Source organism: Agelaius tricolor, unplaced genomic scaffold (genome assembly GCF_023055355.1).
Source record: "Agelaius tricolor isolate 1412-34295 unplaced genomic scaffold, bAgeTri1.0.p SCAF_18, whole genome shotgun sequence".
NCBI lineage: Eukaryota > Metazoa > Chordata > Aves > Passeriformes > Icteridae > Agelaius > Agelaius tricolor.
In genome coordinates, this window is record NW_027269278.1 from 7,821,053 (window position 1) to 7,837,552 (window position 16,500).

At 39.2% G+C, this 16,500-nt stretch overlaps 1 protein-coding gene across 2 annotated transcripts in view; it reads left to right on the plus strand.

The window, feature by feature from the left end:
* ATP10B (ATPase phospholipid transporting 10B (putative)) overlaps positions 1–9,806 on the plus strand; it is a 48,876-nt gene extending 39,070 nt beyond the window's left edge. For both annotated transcript variants that reach the window (XM_071443147.1, XM_071443146.1), the window contains 7 exons: positions 78–154; positions 702–827; positions 1,938–2,138; positions 2,728–2,808; positions 2,916–3,020; positions 3,465–3,652; positions 6,259–9,806. In XM_071443147.1, coding sequence (XP_071299248.1) covers positions 78–154; positions 702–827; positions 1,938–2,138; positions 2,728–2,808; positions 2,916–3,020; positions 3,465–3,652; positions 6,259–6,745 — 1,265 coding nt within the window. In that variant the 3' untranslated portion in view covers positions 6,746–9,806. The remainder of the gene's footprint in view (positions 1–77; positions 155–701; positions 828–1,937; positions 2,139–2,727; positions 2,809–2,915; positions 3,021–3,464; positions 3,653–6,258) is intronic.
* The last annotated feature ends 6,694 nt before the right edge of the window (positions 9,807–16,500 follow it).

Sequence of the window (16,500 nt, forward strand, 5' to 3'; positions counted from 1 at the left end):
GCTGAGATTATTTCCTTCTTCTGGTGGAGTCAGCCCTTCTTGCATTGTTATTGTTCCTTCCTGTCTTCCCACTCTAGGGGATGGTGCAAACGATGTGAGTATGATTCAAGCAGCTGATGTTGGAATTGGAATATCTGGCCAAGAAGGCATGCAGGTATCCTCTCAGTTTCTTTCCTCTTTTGTCAGGTAGTCCCTTAAGGCTTAATAAGTTTCATAGCAGCCCTACACTCTCAAGAGTCATCTTAAAAATGCAAGTTGCCATCATAAATTAATATGCAGTTTGTAATTAAGGGTCCAGCAGCAAAAAGAAAAAGAGCATTTTGAGCCAAAAAATTATCATGTGAGGACAAACCTGTGTTTGCTCATGAGACTGGAAAATTAGCAGATGTCTGCCCAGTGTTAGGTGAGCATCTGGTTTCTGAATCTTCTCAGCTGCTGCGTTTCCAGGTTTCCAGGTTTTGTGGATTCCCTTCCACAGGCTTCTGCCCTGTATCCTTTCCCACACATCCCCCTTCCTTATTCTCCTTAAATGGAGAGCTCTGCAGAGATAGAAAGTTCCAGCTATGTTCTTGAGGTCTGTTGGTTTGTTTCTTCTACAATATTCAATAGTAGGAAATTACTTCAATGTGTATGTTCAAATTTCATTACACAGCATGTAAAAAGGATGTATTGTAAATGACCTTCTATTCCTTTTCCCCAAGGCTGTGATGGCCAGTGACTTTGCAATATCCCGATTTAAGCATCTCAAAAAGCTCCTTCTTGTCCATGGACATTGGTGCTATGCTCGCCTGGCAAAGATGGTGATTTACTTTTTCTACAAAAATGTGGTAAGATGATTAAGATTCTTAAGTGTTCACCCTAGCAAAGGTTAATTCCAGGTCTGAGGGTTTTCTTGGTTGTTTGGTTTTGGTTTTTGCAGGTTATACTCTTACTTTTTATGAAGCTACAGTTCGTGTTTCTTCACTTTGCAAGTTTATAGTATGCCCCTTCCTTCTTAGCAAGGTGCTGCATAAAGCATTGAGAAACATACAGGCTCTAAATATATTTTGAAATAGCATTATTCCAGAGGGAAAAAGGACTCAAGGCTTAGTAATTTTATATGGCAGCAGAAGAAACTTTATTAATAATACCCATGAGCCTCAAAATAAAATTTGCATGAGGGAGATCAGATTCTTAGCACTCGAATGCAGATGAGTGTGTACTAAGAACTGCCTGCCTTGAAACCTCTGAATTTTTATAGGAACCACTTGCAAGTAATGATGCATTCATATCTGTCATTTTTATTAAAAATTTAATGTATATGCAAATGATCTATGCATTGAAGTCTGATATAAAGTGGAAAAAATGAAGTAATTCAGTTTCTACAAGACTGGGAAAACAAGTCCATTTGACATGAAATACGCTCTGAGCATGAAAGGCGTTTTACCTAGAATTCAAGGTATCTGGTTTTTTTGTGAAGTTTTTAATAATTTTCAATAAGGATTGCTTCTTATTACTGTTAAAATTTGTAGTGGAAATGAACACTTTGCTTTTTTTGACTGGACATCCTTTTAGAGTTCAAATGCTATTTATTTGCAATATGAAATAGTTCTCCAGACTAGGATGCTGCTGTTCTTTAATCTCCCCCATAGCATTGGGGAGCAGCAGGCCTTTGATTCCACATGGACAACGAGATTCCAAAAGGATTCTGAAATCCGGTGCTCAGGGCTGTGAACAGTTCACTTAATTATTCTTTGATATGTTCTCAAAGAACCATAATGGCTTTTAAAAAGCTGTGTCACAGTGGATCACTGTGAAACAGTCCCTTAGGGTATATTGCCCTATGGAATGAAGTGCAGTGCCTTTAACCAAAATCCTGTCCTCAGAGGAGGCCCTGTTAATAACCAGTGTCTCAACCAGGTGTAACTACTGTGTCTGTTTGTCTGTGCCTCTTCCAGTGCTACGTCAACCTGCTCTTCTGGTACCAGTTCTTCTGTGGCTTCTCAGGCAGCACCATGCTAGATTACTGGCAGATGATTTTCTTCAACCTCTTCTTCACCTCGGTGCCCCCTCTTCTCTTTGGAGCCCTTGACAAAGATGTTTCTGCAGAAACGCTCCTACGTCTGCCTGAGCTGTACAAGAATGGACAAAATTCAGAGGTATGTCATGACTGCTGAAATAACTGCTTGATAACCCAAAGGACCACACGGGTTTTTTGTTCAGGAATAAGGGAAGGAAGAAAAGAGTTTAGACGTACTTGGAATGTTGAAACAGGGGCCCAGTATTCTGTCTCTCCAGTAATGCATTCCACTCCATGGGAGCTGTGACACCATCGGTCACTAGATACATTTAAATATGGCAAATAGTCAAATTAAAATGACACAAAATAAGTGTTGCATTAGAAGAAAGGATTTTTGACAAATTTTATAACTCTAGAAGGAGCTTGGATAAAGAATTTGAAGAATAACATCCCTTGTGAAGAGATTTGACATTGGCAACATTTGGCTTTTAATACTCTTGGTAGACTTGGTAATATTCCTAAGGTCTGTCTTTACTTAACACAGATAAAATGCCTGTTTAGAGATAAGCCTTTGGTTTAATCAGCTGCTCAGGAGGTATTTATTCATAGAAAGAAACCAGTTAGCAATAATTAGTAGTGTGAATGGAAGACAAACAGCAATTATGTTTGCAGGACAGGCTAGAGACGTATATCCCATCATAATGACTGTTATCTGTAAACTCCTGCAGATATACAACTTGTCAGCTTTTATTATTACAATGTTGGATGCCTTCTATCAAAGCCTCATTTGCTTCTTTGTCCCCTATTTGGTAAGTAACAGGCTTATTAATATTCTCACTCTCCTGTCCTCCTTAGAAGCAGTAAATTCAGTTCTGAATAGTCAGGGCTCACCACAGTCTCTCTGCCTGTTTTGTAGACGTACAAAGACTCTGACATAGATGTGTTTTCCTTTGGAAACCCCATCAACACCATCTCCCTCCTGACCATTCTCTTGCACCAGGCTCTAGAAATGAAAACATGGGTATGTATTTGACCTGTCCTGTTCAAAGCACTGGATTTTGGGGTTTTTTGGTGAATGTTGCATCTTGTATAGGCATAGAATTCTCTTTCAGAGTCATTTACCTGAATTCTGGGTCACAAAAGGTAAGTAACAGGTACACTAAGATTTCACAAAGTGCCAGAATTTTTTAGTAGCCCCAGGTTAATACTCTCATGTGCACAATGACAGAATTTGTTTCTATCATGCCTTTGGACAGGAGAGTACCAAATATTTGCATACCTCAGTATATGAGGAAGTGTTACTTGGAGAACTATATTCACTGCTGTTTTCTAAATTACTTTCTGGCTATTTCTCCTACTGCAGATTTCAGTAAAATGCACTGTTAGATGCACTCTTTGCAGCTGCCTTTGTCCCCTCGTGTCTCACACCCAGTCAGGGTCTCACTGGCATCCCTTGTGCTTGCAGACCGTGCTGCAGCTGGTGACAATGATCTGCAGTGTGGCTTTGTACCTCATCTTCTCCGTCATCTACAACGCTGCCTGCCTGCTCTGCAACCCCCCCACCAACCCCTACTGGATCATGGAGAGGCAGCTGCAGGACCCCACCTTCTATTTACTGTGCCTCATCACCCCCGTCATCGCGCTCTTACCAAGGTTTGAACGCTCTCCTCTTTCCTTTTGTGGGTTTGCAGACATGGGAGGGAAGAAGCGACAGGGATGTGTACAGATATGTGATGTGTCAGACACGTGCTGCACAGGATAACTGATCACAGTGGAAGTTCAGATGCCTGAGTTCAACCTTCCAGTTCATGAACCATTCATTTATTCAGTTATATAACCCTAGGTCAGTCACTATATATTTTCTACTTTTGCCATCAGGAAAACCTTTCTTCTTGGGGTGCATCAAAATTTACCAGTACAGATCTGCTACCTAATTATTCACTCTCATGACCACAATGTTGTTGAGCAGATCAAGATTATAAACAAATCTTTGAATTATTCCTGTATGTTTGAGAGTTACTAAATATATTCTTGGTTTTAAGTACATTATGATGCATTACTAAACTGAATTTAAGAGCATTTCTATATGACAAATATTCCTTGCATCCAAAATTTTAGTTTAACTTTGTATTGCAAAAAACCAGATATGTTAAAGATAACTTTAATTGAGACTGGATAATATTTGGAGAGGGATAGTTATTGAGATGTGTTGCTGAAAAAATGGTTTAAAAAACAGAATTATTCTGTTCCCATATACCTATGGGAACATTACTACTTTTGGTGTTCAGTAACTCTTAAAGCAGGTATGTTTTGAGTTACACCATTTGTTTCAAATATTTATTTGTTATTTGCTTGGACATTGAAAAAAATGGGTTGGTTTGACTATCTTGCTAGTTTCCTTCTCATCCTAATTCCCATGAAGTAATGCAGCATGCTGGTATTACAAAATTCAGGACAATATTTTTAGTATCTGATTTTGTAAGTGCTTTAAGGGATTAGAATCTGAGCCTTAACTCTGACAGAAAAGGAACTTTTCAACAATAGATGGTGTTTTTCTTCAAACTATTATTATTTTCCCATTTGAGTTGAGATGCTCTTGTGATTTTATGTTATATAATATAAGTTCAGATCAGAATAAACAACACAATTCAGTAAGGTCTTATGTCTTCTAGGCAGGGCATCCTTTTCCAGTCTGCTTTGCTCCTGCATGACTTTTGTTTTCCTATCAGCCCTCATTCACAGTGACATTTTTGACCCTGAGCTTTCTGCTGAGAGCTGCATCAAGCACGTGGTTAGAGAGCTCGTGTCTCCATCTTGGGAATTCAGCACACTTAAGATCCTTGCTGCCTCAGCAGGTTACTGAGGTTAAGGGTTGTATATTCATATCCTCAACTGCTGTTCCTTCATATTGGTACCCCAGATTATTTTCTGCACACTCCTTCACCTGCAGAATATCCAGGCCCTGTTTCTACTCCAACTGAGCTGTGCCACCAGATCTCAGCAGTGGTGAAACCACCCTTTGCTGAAATGCACTAAATTTTAACTTCCATTCCATTCCATGGTCCATTGCACTGTTCTGCCTGCTCCTTGTCTCCTCACTCGGTGTCTGGAGGTTCTGGGTTCCTTCTAACAGGTTTTTTTTAAATAATTGCCCTCCTGGGTTCTTCCCCTCCATGCTGCCTTTTGTCTGAGCTGCAGCACTCGGGGGGAGGCTTGGCCTGTGCCCTGCCAGGGCTGTGGCAGGGCAGGAGCAACTGAGAGCAGTTTACAGGATGGGAGACACAGTTCCCACTCCTTCTCTGTCATCCTGTCTGATTTACCTGGAACTTGCACAAAAGATACAGAAAACGAGCTGAGGGGAAAGACACAGGACATTGTGATCCACAGCAAATCTACAAAGAAAGTCTTGGGCTCTCCCGTGCTCTTCACTTCCTGAGCAGATCCAAGATTCTGTTGGGATTGACCAGCCTGAGCACAGGCACTGCAAATAAACTTCATCCACTCCTGCTTGTGCAAGCCCAAGAAATCCATTGCCTTAAAAGCCCTTTCTGTACCTTGTTAGCCTTTTTAATCTTGTAAATCTGGTTTATAGATACATTGAGCAGCAGGATGTGAGGATGGCACCTTTCGAAATGCCATTTCACAGAGTACCCATGTTTGTTATAAAATACATGTTGAAGCCACCTATGTAAAGGTCAAATCCTAATAAAAAGATGCTTTGAAAGAGACTTTGATTTTCACACAAAGCTGACATGACATGGAGAGAGGGTGTATGCAGTCTCACAACACACAATATTTAGTTACTAAGTTCTCTGTCCTGCAAAGGGCAGAGAGGACATTTCTGTTGCTGCTTTGTGAAAAAATTCCAAAAGGTGAGGTTTTTAACTTCTGATTTTCTCTTATCTAACAAATTAAGATCTCTTCTTTAGCCTATTTTAGCAGTATAAATGCAACTTCCATATTTTCAAATATTGCATCTCTTGAGATTTCTATTTTTCTTCACTGTTCAGCAAACAAGTAGTTATAAATACTAAAACAATGATAATCTATACATGTAGTTGACTCTATACAGGTTAACCTAAATATGTAGTAACATGTTGTGTTAAGATCCAGGAGTCAACTTTCATCTGCCAGGTATAAGGTGTCTACCAGATGTCTGTAAAGCAATGGAAAATTAGTATCTGTATTTGGGATATGTGATGTAGATTATGGAATGAGCCCACTGACAAAAAAAATCCATTCCCTTCCTCCTTCATCAGGTTCTTTATTTTTGCTCTGCGAGGAACCCTTGGAGCATCTCTTGTTCTGAAAGCACAGCAAGTAGAAAAACTTCCTAAGGAGCAACAGGACCTTGAAATCCAGAAACTAAGATCAAGAAAAGAAGCTACTTCTAGTGCACCTGTGGCCTCACCTGCATCTAATGATGACCTTGACCAAAGCATCAGCCACTTATGTGTGTCACCATTTCTACATCCAGCAGCAGCCTTGTCTCCCAGGGACACAGAAAATCTGGGAGTTTCTGCCTCTAATCCCCCCGGGAGAAGGACATTTGAGGAAGGCTATTTCTTCTTTAACAGGTGGGCAGAGGAAGAATCTGCTGCTACTGATTCTTCAGCAGGGCCTTCCTCTGGCCATCATCCCCTTGTGGCCAGCAGGGAAACAGCTCCTGGGCAGGATGATAAAGATTATCTCAAAAACTTTAATTACGGAAGCCACCGGCGGTCAGTGAGCTCAGTGACACTCTGAAGAAACTTTCAGAAATGGAACCCACAGCCCATGTGGAGAAGGACTCAACAGGGAAAATAAAAATGTTTCTGCTTAGCCATTATTCTCACCAGAAATGGAGAGAGAGGCAGCTGGAGTAGTGCAATAGCAACTCCAATATGCAGCCTTAGCTGTATGCATCATTGTCTGGGTTTATCAGTACACGACTTTTTTATTTTCCTGGTTTGGTCATGTCACAGGAACATTACATGAGCATCACACAGTTGCTGAGAATTGCACAATTACTTTCTTTCAACAAATATTTTTGTATCATATGAATAGGGAATACTTGTGAAGTTTCAATGTTGTTATTATTATGCTATTGAGTTAATAGAAAGAGAATCCATTATTTATTAAATCAACTCTTAAAGCAACACATCCCACTCTAGATTTTTACTCTCAAAGTCTTAAAAGGAGCTTATTAACTTAAAAATTATAATTGTGCATAAAAAATTACTACCTGCAGATACTAAAGGTACTTGCAGAATAATAGCAATGGAGAGACATTAGAGAATGTCCCAGGTTTTAATATATGTACTTTACACATACAACAATATCAGCTATACAGCCTGAAGTGTTCCCTGAAGAGTAAGATTTTTATGCAGAGAGCAGATTGACCTGATAATGTTAAGGAAAGGACAAATGAGCTTATAAAGATGAAGAATACAAATACTGAACTACAGGAACTGCCAAGACAACTTGGTGGTAAGAGGAGTCTACTTCTTCATACCTACAAAAGTAGACAGATATAAGTCACATTCAAGGATTTATGTCCTGGAATTCTAAATTGTCCCTGATTTTTCTTCTAGAAATTCAGTTTCTCAGTTCCCTATATTGTTATGTGGTGCTGTTACATTCAATCAAGTATGAATCATGCTCCTCCCCACAGTGGGTCACATTCATTAGTTGGTGGATCTCAATAATGGAGATTTTGACAAGACATATGTGAAGGTCCCCAATCACATTGTAGGAAGTACAGGGTGTAAAATGACCAAAATATGCATAATATGTTGTCCCTTTTTTGGTATCTCAGGGCAAAAAGATGCAGAAGAAAACCATAAGATGTCACCATCATAACTACTTATTGCAATGCAATGAAAGGTGACTGATATTTCTTATAGAAATGCTGACTAGTAAGACCATTTCCCAAGGTTTTCTTCACAATGTGGGATGAAATCTTACCTAGTTTCAAATTCAAACCATCTGTACCTTTGTGAATCTATCACTGGTTCTGATTTAATAGGTTTTTATCCTTTTTTATACAGGTTGTGTTTAGCTATTTACTACCTAGGACAACATGTGATCTTTCTAATAACCTATTTAGCAAATGCTAATTTAACTTCTGTATGTGATAATAATTACTGTAGCTAGAGTCTTCAAGTTCTTACTTTAAAACAACTCAGGCAAAATTGAGTAGCATATCTCCCACTGGGATTTCTGGTAGCCAGAGCAAGAGCATATGTAAGAACTCCTTTTGTTAAGAGTATTAATTGTCAGCAATTAATTATTAAAAGATTTTTTTGCTTGATGAGCAAAATGAAGTAAAATAGGTATAGATGAGATTATTGTTAATGGAGGGTGAGATTGCTCAAATGTTTGCTCACTAGCTGGGAACAGACCTGGGGCAGCAAGACTAAAGAGAAATCCTTTACCATTCACAGCTTTTTTTACATTAAATGGTCCATTTCCTTTGAGCTTAAAGAAGATGTCCATTGCTTACACATTGTACTAAAAATGTGAAGTGTTTTATAGAAATAAGTGTGTTAAGGTCATGCCTTGCTGTGCTGTTGAGAGGACAAAAACAGAGGTGGAGAAATGCTTTTCCTACTGTCACCCCTGAGCAGCAAACTCCTGTTTCCAGAGGCTGCTCCTCTGCACAGCAGCAGCCCTTACCAGAAGAGCTGCATGACAAATGTATCTGAACGTGCACAGGGCCAGACAGGAGATGTTTCACCAGTTCTGGAGACTTCCTGAACTGAATGCCAGTTGTACGCCTTTCCTGAACTGAAAGCCAAGAATTAATCTCATGTTTTCTCATCAGTCTCTGCAAAATGGTTCTACCAATGGATTTTGCCCTGGCTTAGGGTTAGAAATAGCATAGAGGGGAGGGAAAACAGGATTGATTAGGAACTCCAACAAAATAACCACTAAAAGCTGTTTAGTGATGCATATCCTGCTGTGTCTGGGAATAAAAGTGGAAGAAGAGTCATTTTCTAAGTATTTTCTAAGCTGTAACCAAAAATAGTTATGTTGGTTAAAAGAAATAAATAAATAATTCAATGCAAATCCAATTTTGCATGGGTGCAATTTTGCATGCCTTAAATAATTCTGTAGCTAAACTTACAGACTGATAATTCTATTGTGTGGTGGATTGCCACAAATGGTCCAATGGATGAATTTACCTGGAGAGTTTGCAACATAGAAGAAAACTACCCCTTCATTTTCCTTGATCCTTGAGGAGAGAGAAAGCTGAAATAAAAAGAAAAGAAAGGCAGCACCATGCAAGGCTTCACCTCTGCACTGCAGCTGGCTCCAGAGCTTTCTGTGCATCCCCTCGTGGGTGACAGCCATCCTCTGGAGCAGATGCTGCCTCAGTTTGGACCCACAATAACTGCTAAACAGAGTCATCTTCCTTCTGCTCCTGGCTATGCACTTACCATGAACTATCTCATGTTTAAAAAAATGTTGAACAGGCACTTACTTCCCTTTGATCATGAGGTAAATTAGCTGAGACTGTCCTTCCTTTGGGGATGTAAGATCAAGAGAAAAAACTTCATTTTCCAGTGAAAACAAGCCTCCAGCAAGACAGATAGTCTCCTAAGGAATTTCTTTGGAAGAAGGGAAGTGTATTTACTAAATGGGTTATTTAGACCTAACTGGATTTCCAAGGTAGCTTTATTTATTTATTTCAAGACATATTTAATAATACTGTCAAGGTCCATGTTCCATTAATTCTAATGTGAATGCTTCATGACAGAACAGGTGTCTCATTTTTAATGTATCCTCTGGTGATATTCAATATTTCATATGCTTGGACAATAAAATAATTAAATTAATGGAGGGATGTGTGAAATGACTGCATTCTTTTTATTGCTATCTATGATGTTATTTTAATGATTCTGCATATGGAGCAGTGAGCTATACATAGCTTTACCTAATGAAAAAGAGGAGGTGACATCTCACACAGAGGTGAAGAGGCTCTGGAACTGGCCTGCCAGGTCTGTTGGAGGTCATAGATGGAGTCCTGTGCTGCTTGCAGTGGTCAGTGAAGAGCCATCCCTCATGTTCTCAGAACAGGCACATTCTGGGCTCTTGTAACATGAGATGCAAACACAAACACACCTTGTTCGTGTCTGTCTCAATCCAGCCAGCTGGAGACGTCTCTGGCATCATTGCTGATTATCTGCTGCAAGTCAGCAATAACTGTGCAGTGTAAAACCCAGAACTATTCAGGTGTGAGAGAGGAAGGATTCCAGCTTGCTCTCTCCTTACATATCTCACTTTTAATACTCTGTGGAGATGGGTTCTCTGCTGAAGCAGAGTGAGCAGCCACTTTTCTCAAAGATGAATTGCATTTACTTTCCCACTTTGTTGGCTGATGCTGAAATGTTTAATTCATTTGTTTGGCTGGAGTTAGAGGTATGAGTACAGAGCTATTAGCTTTAGGGGTAAGGTGACTGCAGGCAGGATGTGGCATGATTAGATACTTGTAAGCAGCACTGATGAGTAAAAATATAAACGTGGAGACAAGAGGCTCTTGGAGATAATGATCACAGAGGGTGGGATTTAAAGAGAAGACCCAATAATACTGAAGAGCTATAAAGTACTTTTGACATTGCCAGGGACTGGAACTTGCTGCAATTATCAGTACATGAGACAACTGCAAATAGAACTCGCTGTCTGGCCTCTTTAATATAACACCAACTTAAGGCTCATTTACATGAAAAAGTTTGACTGAATAGAGCCTGAATCATTATTTTTCAAAAAAGGTCTGAGGATCTGTTGTCTGAAGGCATAGAAGGCAACAGTTATTCCCCCACATTCCCAGTGCAGCTACTGAAGGAGGCTTCCACATCCAGCCATACTTCTCCTGTTGGTGCCCAGAGAACTGGTGTGCTTATTGTGTTCTCCAGCAGGAGAGCAGAGCGCTATAAATTATCAACATAAATGACAAAAAGGTCAAGTTTTGGCTCACAGAGACTAAATTTTGACCTTCACAGAAACCATGTCATGCTGCTGCTTTCTTGTAACCATTACTGTACAGCACCACAAAGCTGAGACAAAAATTTAATGGAACTGGGAGGGGAAGCAGTAAAAATATTTGCAATAAGTAGACAATACAATGGAAGAAGAGTCTAAACAGAGATGGTTCCTGCTTTTTGTATTCCTCTTTATTTTGCTAACATTTTTCTATTTAACGTCAAACAAATCACTTAGGGAACTTCCAGACATTTATTGGTTTTATTCAAAAAAGGACAAACAGAAATCAATAGACTGCAGGCAGGTCAGTTGAGTGCATTTGAAATCAGCTGGCTTCCACTGGAGTTTTATTAGTGCCCATCTCATTTTGTTAATACTTTAATTCCAAGGACTTTTGCCAGGAAGGACAAATATGTCAAAGCTCAGTCTGAATGGATCCTCTTTCACAATGCTTGGGCAGCTTGTGGCCAGTGATTTCATGGTCTGAGTCGAGATGTGAAGGGCAGAGGAGACTTTCATCCTGTTCCTGTCTACATGGCATGGAATGGGAGTGAACTATCAGTATCAAGACCAGGAGTAATGGTAAAGGAAGAGCATGAGCAAATCCAAGACCTTCTGGAGCTTTCCAAACAAATTCTGGAACTGCTTTCCATCACTGTACACACATCATTAAGGGCTTTAAGTGTCCATCTAACATCCTTTATGACTAGAACAAGTGAAGTGTGCATTTATGCATGTTCTTGGTTAACTGCAGAGGACTGTGAAGAATGGCCACTCTCTTGCAGTAGCTAAAATGAGCATAATTTTAATGAGTAAATGAGCTAAAATGAGCATGGTTTTAATCATGTTTTAAGAGGAGGTAATGCTGTAAAGACTCAAATTGGATTTCTCAAAAATTTTAACATATAAATACTGGGAATCTGTTCTTAGGATCCTCTGCTCAATTTCATAATCTTCAATATCACAGTAGGGAAGGAATATAGCACACAGACATCAAAGAGACAGAATTGTGCTTGCAGCTATTAGTTCTTACATAAAAGACCCAAAGCTAAAATTTAGAGCCAATAGGAGTCTAACTCTCCAACACTCTTCAATAATGCAGTCCAAGCACCACACCAAATAAACATTTTAATTCCTAATACTGATTTTGAAGGCAGCTTATTTAAAAGGAATATTCTGGCACTGCATTTGACTTGCATTCTTTAACATTTAAAATTATTTGCAGTTTCTTGAGATTACTTAACTCCTTATTTGTGATATATTTTCACAGAATCAAACAAAAGTCCAGTGTCTCAGGAGAGAAAGACAATCCATGCCTATGCAAGTCTTTATTAACAAAAAAACCAAACTCAAACCCTGTGAGAAAGAGGATTAGCCCTGCAGTGGAGCATGCTTGAGGAGAACCTGCTACTGGAGTTTTGAAGATTTATCCACTATCTGTCACCAAAATAGTTTTTCTTTACTTCCAGTTTGTAGAAATAGATCACAATAATGGTAGGGATCTGGAACAAGCTCATATGCTGTGAAGACTTCCATGATTATCAGAATCTGTTTCATACCTCATCTGTTATTGTAAGCATAAAATGTGCAAATGTTCCCCACTGCTGTAAATGTCAGCATGCTGGGGGCAAGTGCTTTGATTTTCTATCAGCAAATAAAGTTAAATTATATAGTGTTTAATCATGCTTGGTGAGAGTGATGAACTTTAAGGAATGAGTTTCCTTCCAATCCCTCCATCTTCAGTTATGAAAATCATTTACAGGATCCTGAAAAAAACTTCCTCAGCCTGCAGAGCACTAAAATGCAAACCATTTAGACATAAACATTACTTTGATTGAGGAAATCAGGCATTTGAGCATATAGTTTCCAAATAAACTTAGAAAATCAGACCTCTGATTTTCTGACCCCTCTAGGCAGTGAAATTTTCTGCATTTATAAAAGAGTATACATTATCTGGCAGGACACAGCCTAAAAACTGTTGATTTCTAAATAAAGCAATTGTATTTACCAGTCAGAATGTAAGTGGTTAGAAGGTAGGAGTGCTCTGCTAGAATAACTGAAGTCTGGGGTTTTTCATGTGTGAGAATCTCACCTACACTCCCCACCTGCTCATTCCTAAAGAAAAGGCGCAGGTAAAGGCATAAAGGAGACTTGTACAAGGCTTAAAAATATAAAATTTCAAATACCAAAGGCACAGTGGAAGATAATACTGGTAGTATCTTAGCAACCAGTGAAACTTCAGGAAAAGCTGTACAGGGAAATAGGGAAATCAGCTACAGCCCATTTTAAGGCCTCTCTCTGGTTTACATTTGTTATGTGTTTCTGAAACTGGCTTTTTATTCACAGTATTTGAAAATATCTTTTATTGGAGAACCTCATCATCTTCGGTTTCTGCTGAGGGAAGATACATTTTTATATTTGGATCAGTAATTATTACTGATTTATGAGAGCAATTTCATTAGTGTGTGCCTGCCTTGAGGGCAGAGTAGAAGAGCCAGTAGTGAAAGGAGGGGCTGGTGCTGGACATGGCAGCTTCTACCCCCAAATAAATGTGAGATAAGGCTGCTGAGCCCACACTGTGGGGCCAGTGCCAAGGCCTCTGGTCCTTCAATGGCACAGAGACAGGGTCTGCATGTCCTGAATCAGGACAGTTTTCTATGTGATAACTTCACCTTTTTTTCTGATTATAGTGGTTTCATCACTGTAACTACAGTCTAGATTTTCAGGATTTCTATGTAACCCCAATATATAGAAAATTACACTTTTTTTTTTTTTTTAATCATCTGAAGTAAAGATATTTGTTTCATAGCAGTCAAGGGGCTTATGGCAAAATTTTATCACAATGCAGAATTAATATGACATCAGTCTGTTTTCAAAACATCAGATTTCTATTCAGTGCTTTTGGTATAAAAATGCAGAAATCTTGAAGGAAAATGGAATTTGCAGAGTTAGTCAAATATTAGAATAATTGGTGCACATAAATGCCAATACATTAAAGTTTCATATTCACTTTGTTGCTCTTTGATTGTAGGAGTTTCAGCACCTATTGCCTGATGTTATTTCTATCATTTTTAACCTTCATGATAATGACCACAAACATCAAAATCTGAAAACTATTTCACTGAAAGTATGTCCTAAAATATGTTCTATTTGTTACATATAATACTGTTTGATTCTCATACTGGAAAGTTACAATTACCTAAGGAAAAGCAGAAAATAGCTTAAAGTGAAAACTAGTTTTGTTTTAGATATCCAAAGTCATTTTGTGGGCAAACCTCTGTTTTGCAATTTATTCAGATCTGCTTGCTGTTCAGTGATAAATGAAAATCTTTCTAAAGATTGACAAGAAATAGGAAATTATCCAGAATCCCCTAAATGCTCACCTTCAAGAAATATATTGTCTTAATAGTCTTTATCTTGCTCTAATCAATACTGTCACAATCAAACAGATTGTTTCAGCTCTCAAATGCAAGCAGATCATTTATTGTAAAAACATTTTTATTGGCTTGTGTATAGGTCTTTCTTTGTTAAGCCACTAATGGCTCAGCTGTGCTAAATAATCAGACTTTTGGGAAGAGGAAAATAAATAATTTTACTGAATTTCTAATAAAGAAACTATACATAAGTAGTTTTAATCATGTTTCAGTAAGACTGAAGCTCTATGTATTGAAACTCTCTGTTACCCACAATAGGGTCTTACAGGTCTTGCTATTTACTGTAAATTCATCCCTCTCCAGGGCCTTTTGTCTTGCTGCCTGACCTGGAGCTGGCTCAAGGGCAGTTTTTAATTAGTATTTTGAGGTTAAGGTGTCGCTTGCTCGTTCCCTGGGCTGTCCCTGGCCAGCCCCTAAGGATGGGCTTCCCTCAGTGCAGAGGTCCCAGGTCAGAAAGATGCAGGTGCCAGCAGCAAAATGGATAATTGTGCTGCTAAAACAGAAACCAAACATGCCTTGGCAAATGTCTTTTTCCCAGATCTATCTGTGCAACAAATGCTTTAAAAGTTTCTCCCTCTGCAACAGCACTCAAACAAAACCAAAATGCATAAATGCTTTAAACCTTAATAAATACCTTATTATGCATAAATACCTTAAAGCCACCAAGTCAGGCTGCCTTGCAGGCTCACATCCCCCAGCAGGGTCTGGCCCTGGGGAGCTCTCCCACAGGTAAATAAATGATCTGCTGCTGGTTTCAGCAGTCACAGCTGCCATTCAGGGATTCTGGCAGAGGAAAATACCTGCCAGGAAATGGGAGCCATCTCTCCATGCTTCCCTCCCAGGCTGTAAGAGGAAATAATAATCCTTTCCTCTACAAGTGATATGAGAATAAACAGGCTTTAAGCTGTAGTGGCTGGAATGCTGGCAGAAGTGGGGGATGCTGGGCAGAAAATATTTGTGCCAAATGTGGAGAGAATACAGATCAGATTTAGCAGCAGAAATCCCTACTAATGTCTTTACCTTATGAGAACTAAATTTCAGAGGGAAGTCTGAATAGATTCACAAAAGGGAAATTTTAAGCAGTGCTAATGTCAATAGTTAACACCTTGGACAATGAACTGGAATTGCCTCTTGTGCCAGTACAAACATTCATCAGCACTGCTTCATGTCCTGCCACTCCAGCAGCTGACACCCATGACATTCACATTTCTTTAAGTCTTTCCAGACAATATTAACAAGACCCTAATGAACACCTGTCCATTAGACTAAATTGACTAGTTTATTGTCTTCATAGTCTTTTGAAGAGTGATAAGAAACAGCTTTTGTTAACAAAGATTTCTGGATTACAGCGTGTGCATCCATCCTGGGAGGTAGCTGACGTTGCCCTCTCTGGTTTGGAAACATTAAAATGAGACTGAGTGCCAGCTGGTGATGCTACCTGAGACAGCTGCTGTGCTGGGATTCCAGATGATGCCTCAATCCCTCAGTTTGAACATTAAGGGAAAGAGTGGCTGGAGAAGTAAGTAAGGAGAGATAAGCACTCTGTTATTACCTGGAGACCAATTCACAGCAGAGCGTGAGCTGCTCAGTGTCACTGAGATGGTCTTAACATAGAAGAGAAAGTTTTCATTTGAGGTAATTCTGAGATTCCACTCAGGACAACAGGCAGGTGAGCAAGGGGTGGCATTCACACTGGCACACTGATCCAGCACTGTCTTTCAGGGAGACTGGGAGGAGTCTTGTGTTTCAGGTTTTTCATTAAGTACTGAGCCCTCAAAATGAGAATCTCAGCCCAGTCATGCAAGGTACCAAGGATTTTTTTTCTTCTGAGAATGTCTAAGAGAAGTGATTCTCAGTAATTGAAAGTCTGCATTGCAAAATAACAAGAAATATTCCCCACTGGTTTTTATACTATTTTTTATACTATTTTTATACTATTTTTTTATACTATATGGGTAGCATTTTTTATTTTACTTTTTTTTTTCAGCAGCAATGACTTTCTGCAGACACCTGCTGCACTTGCAAACACAAATTTTTATCTGCTCGCTTATGCTGGGAATGATCCAAGATTCCCAGAAAGACAATCATCACCAGGCAGTCAAG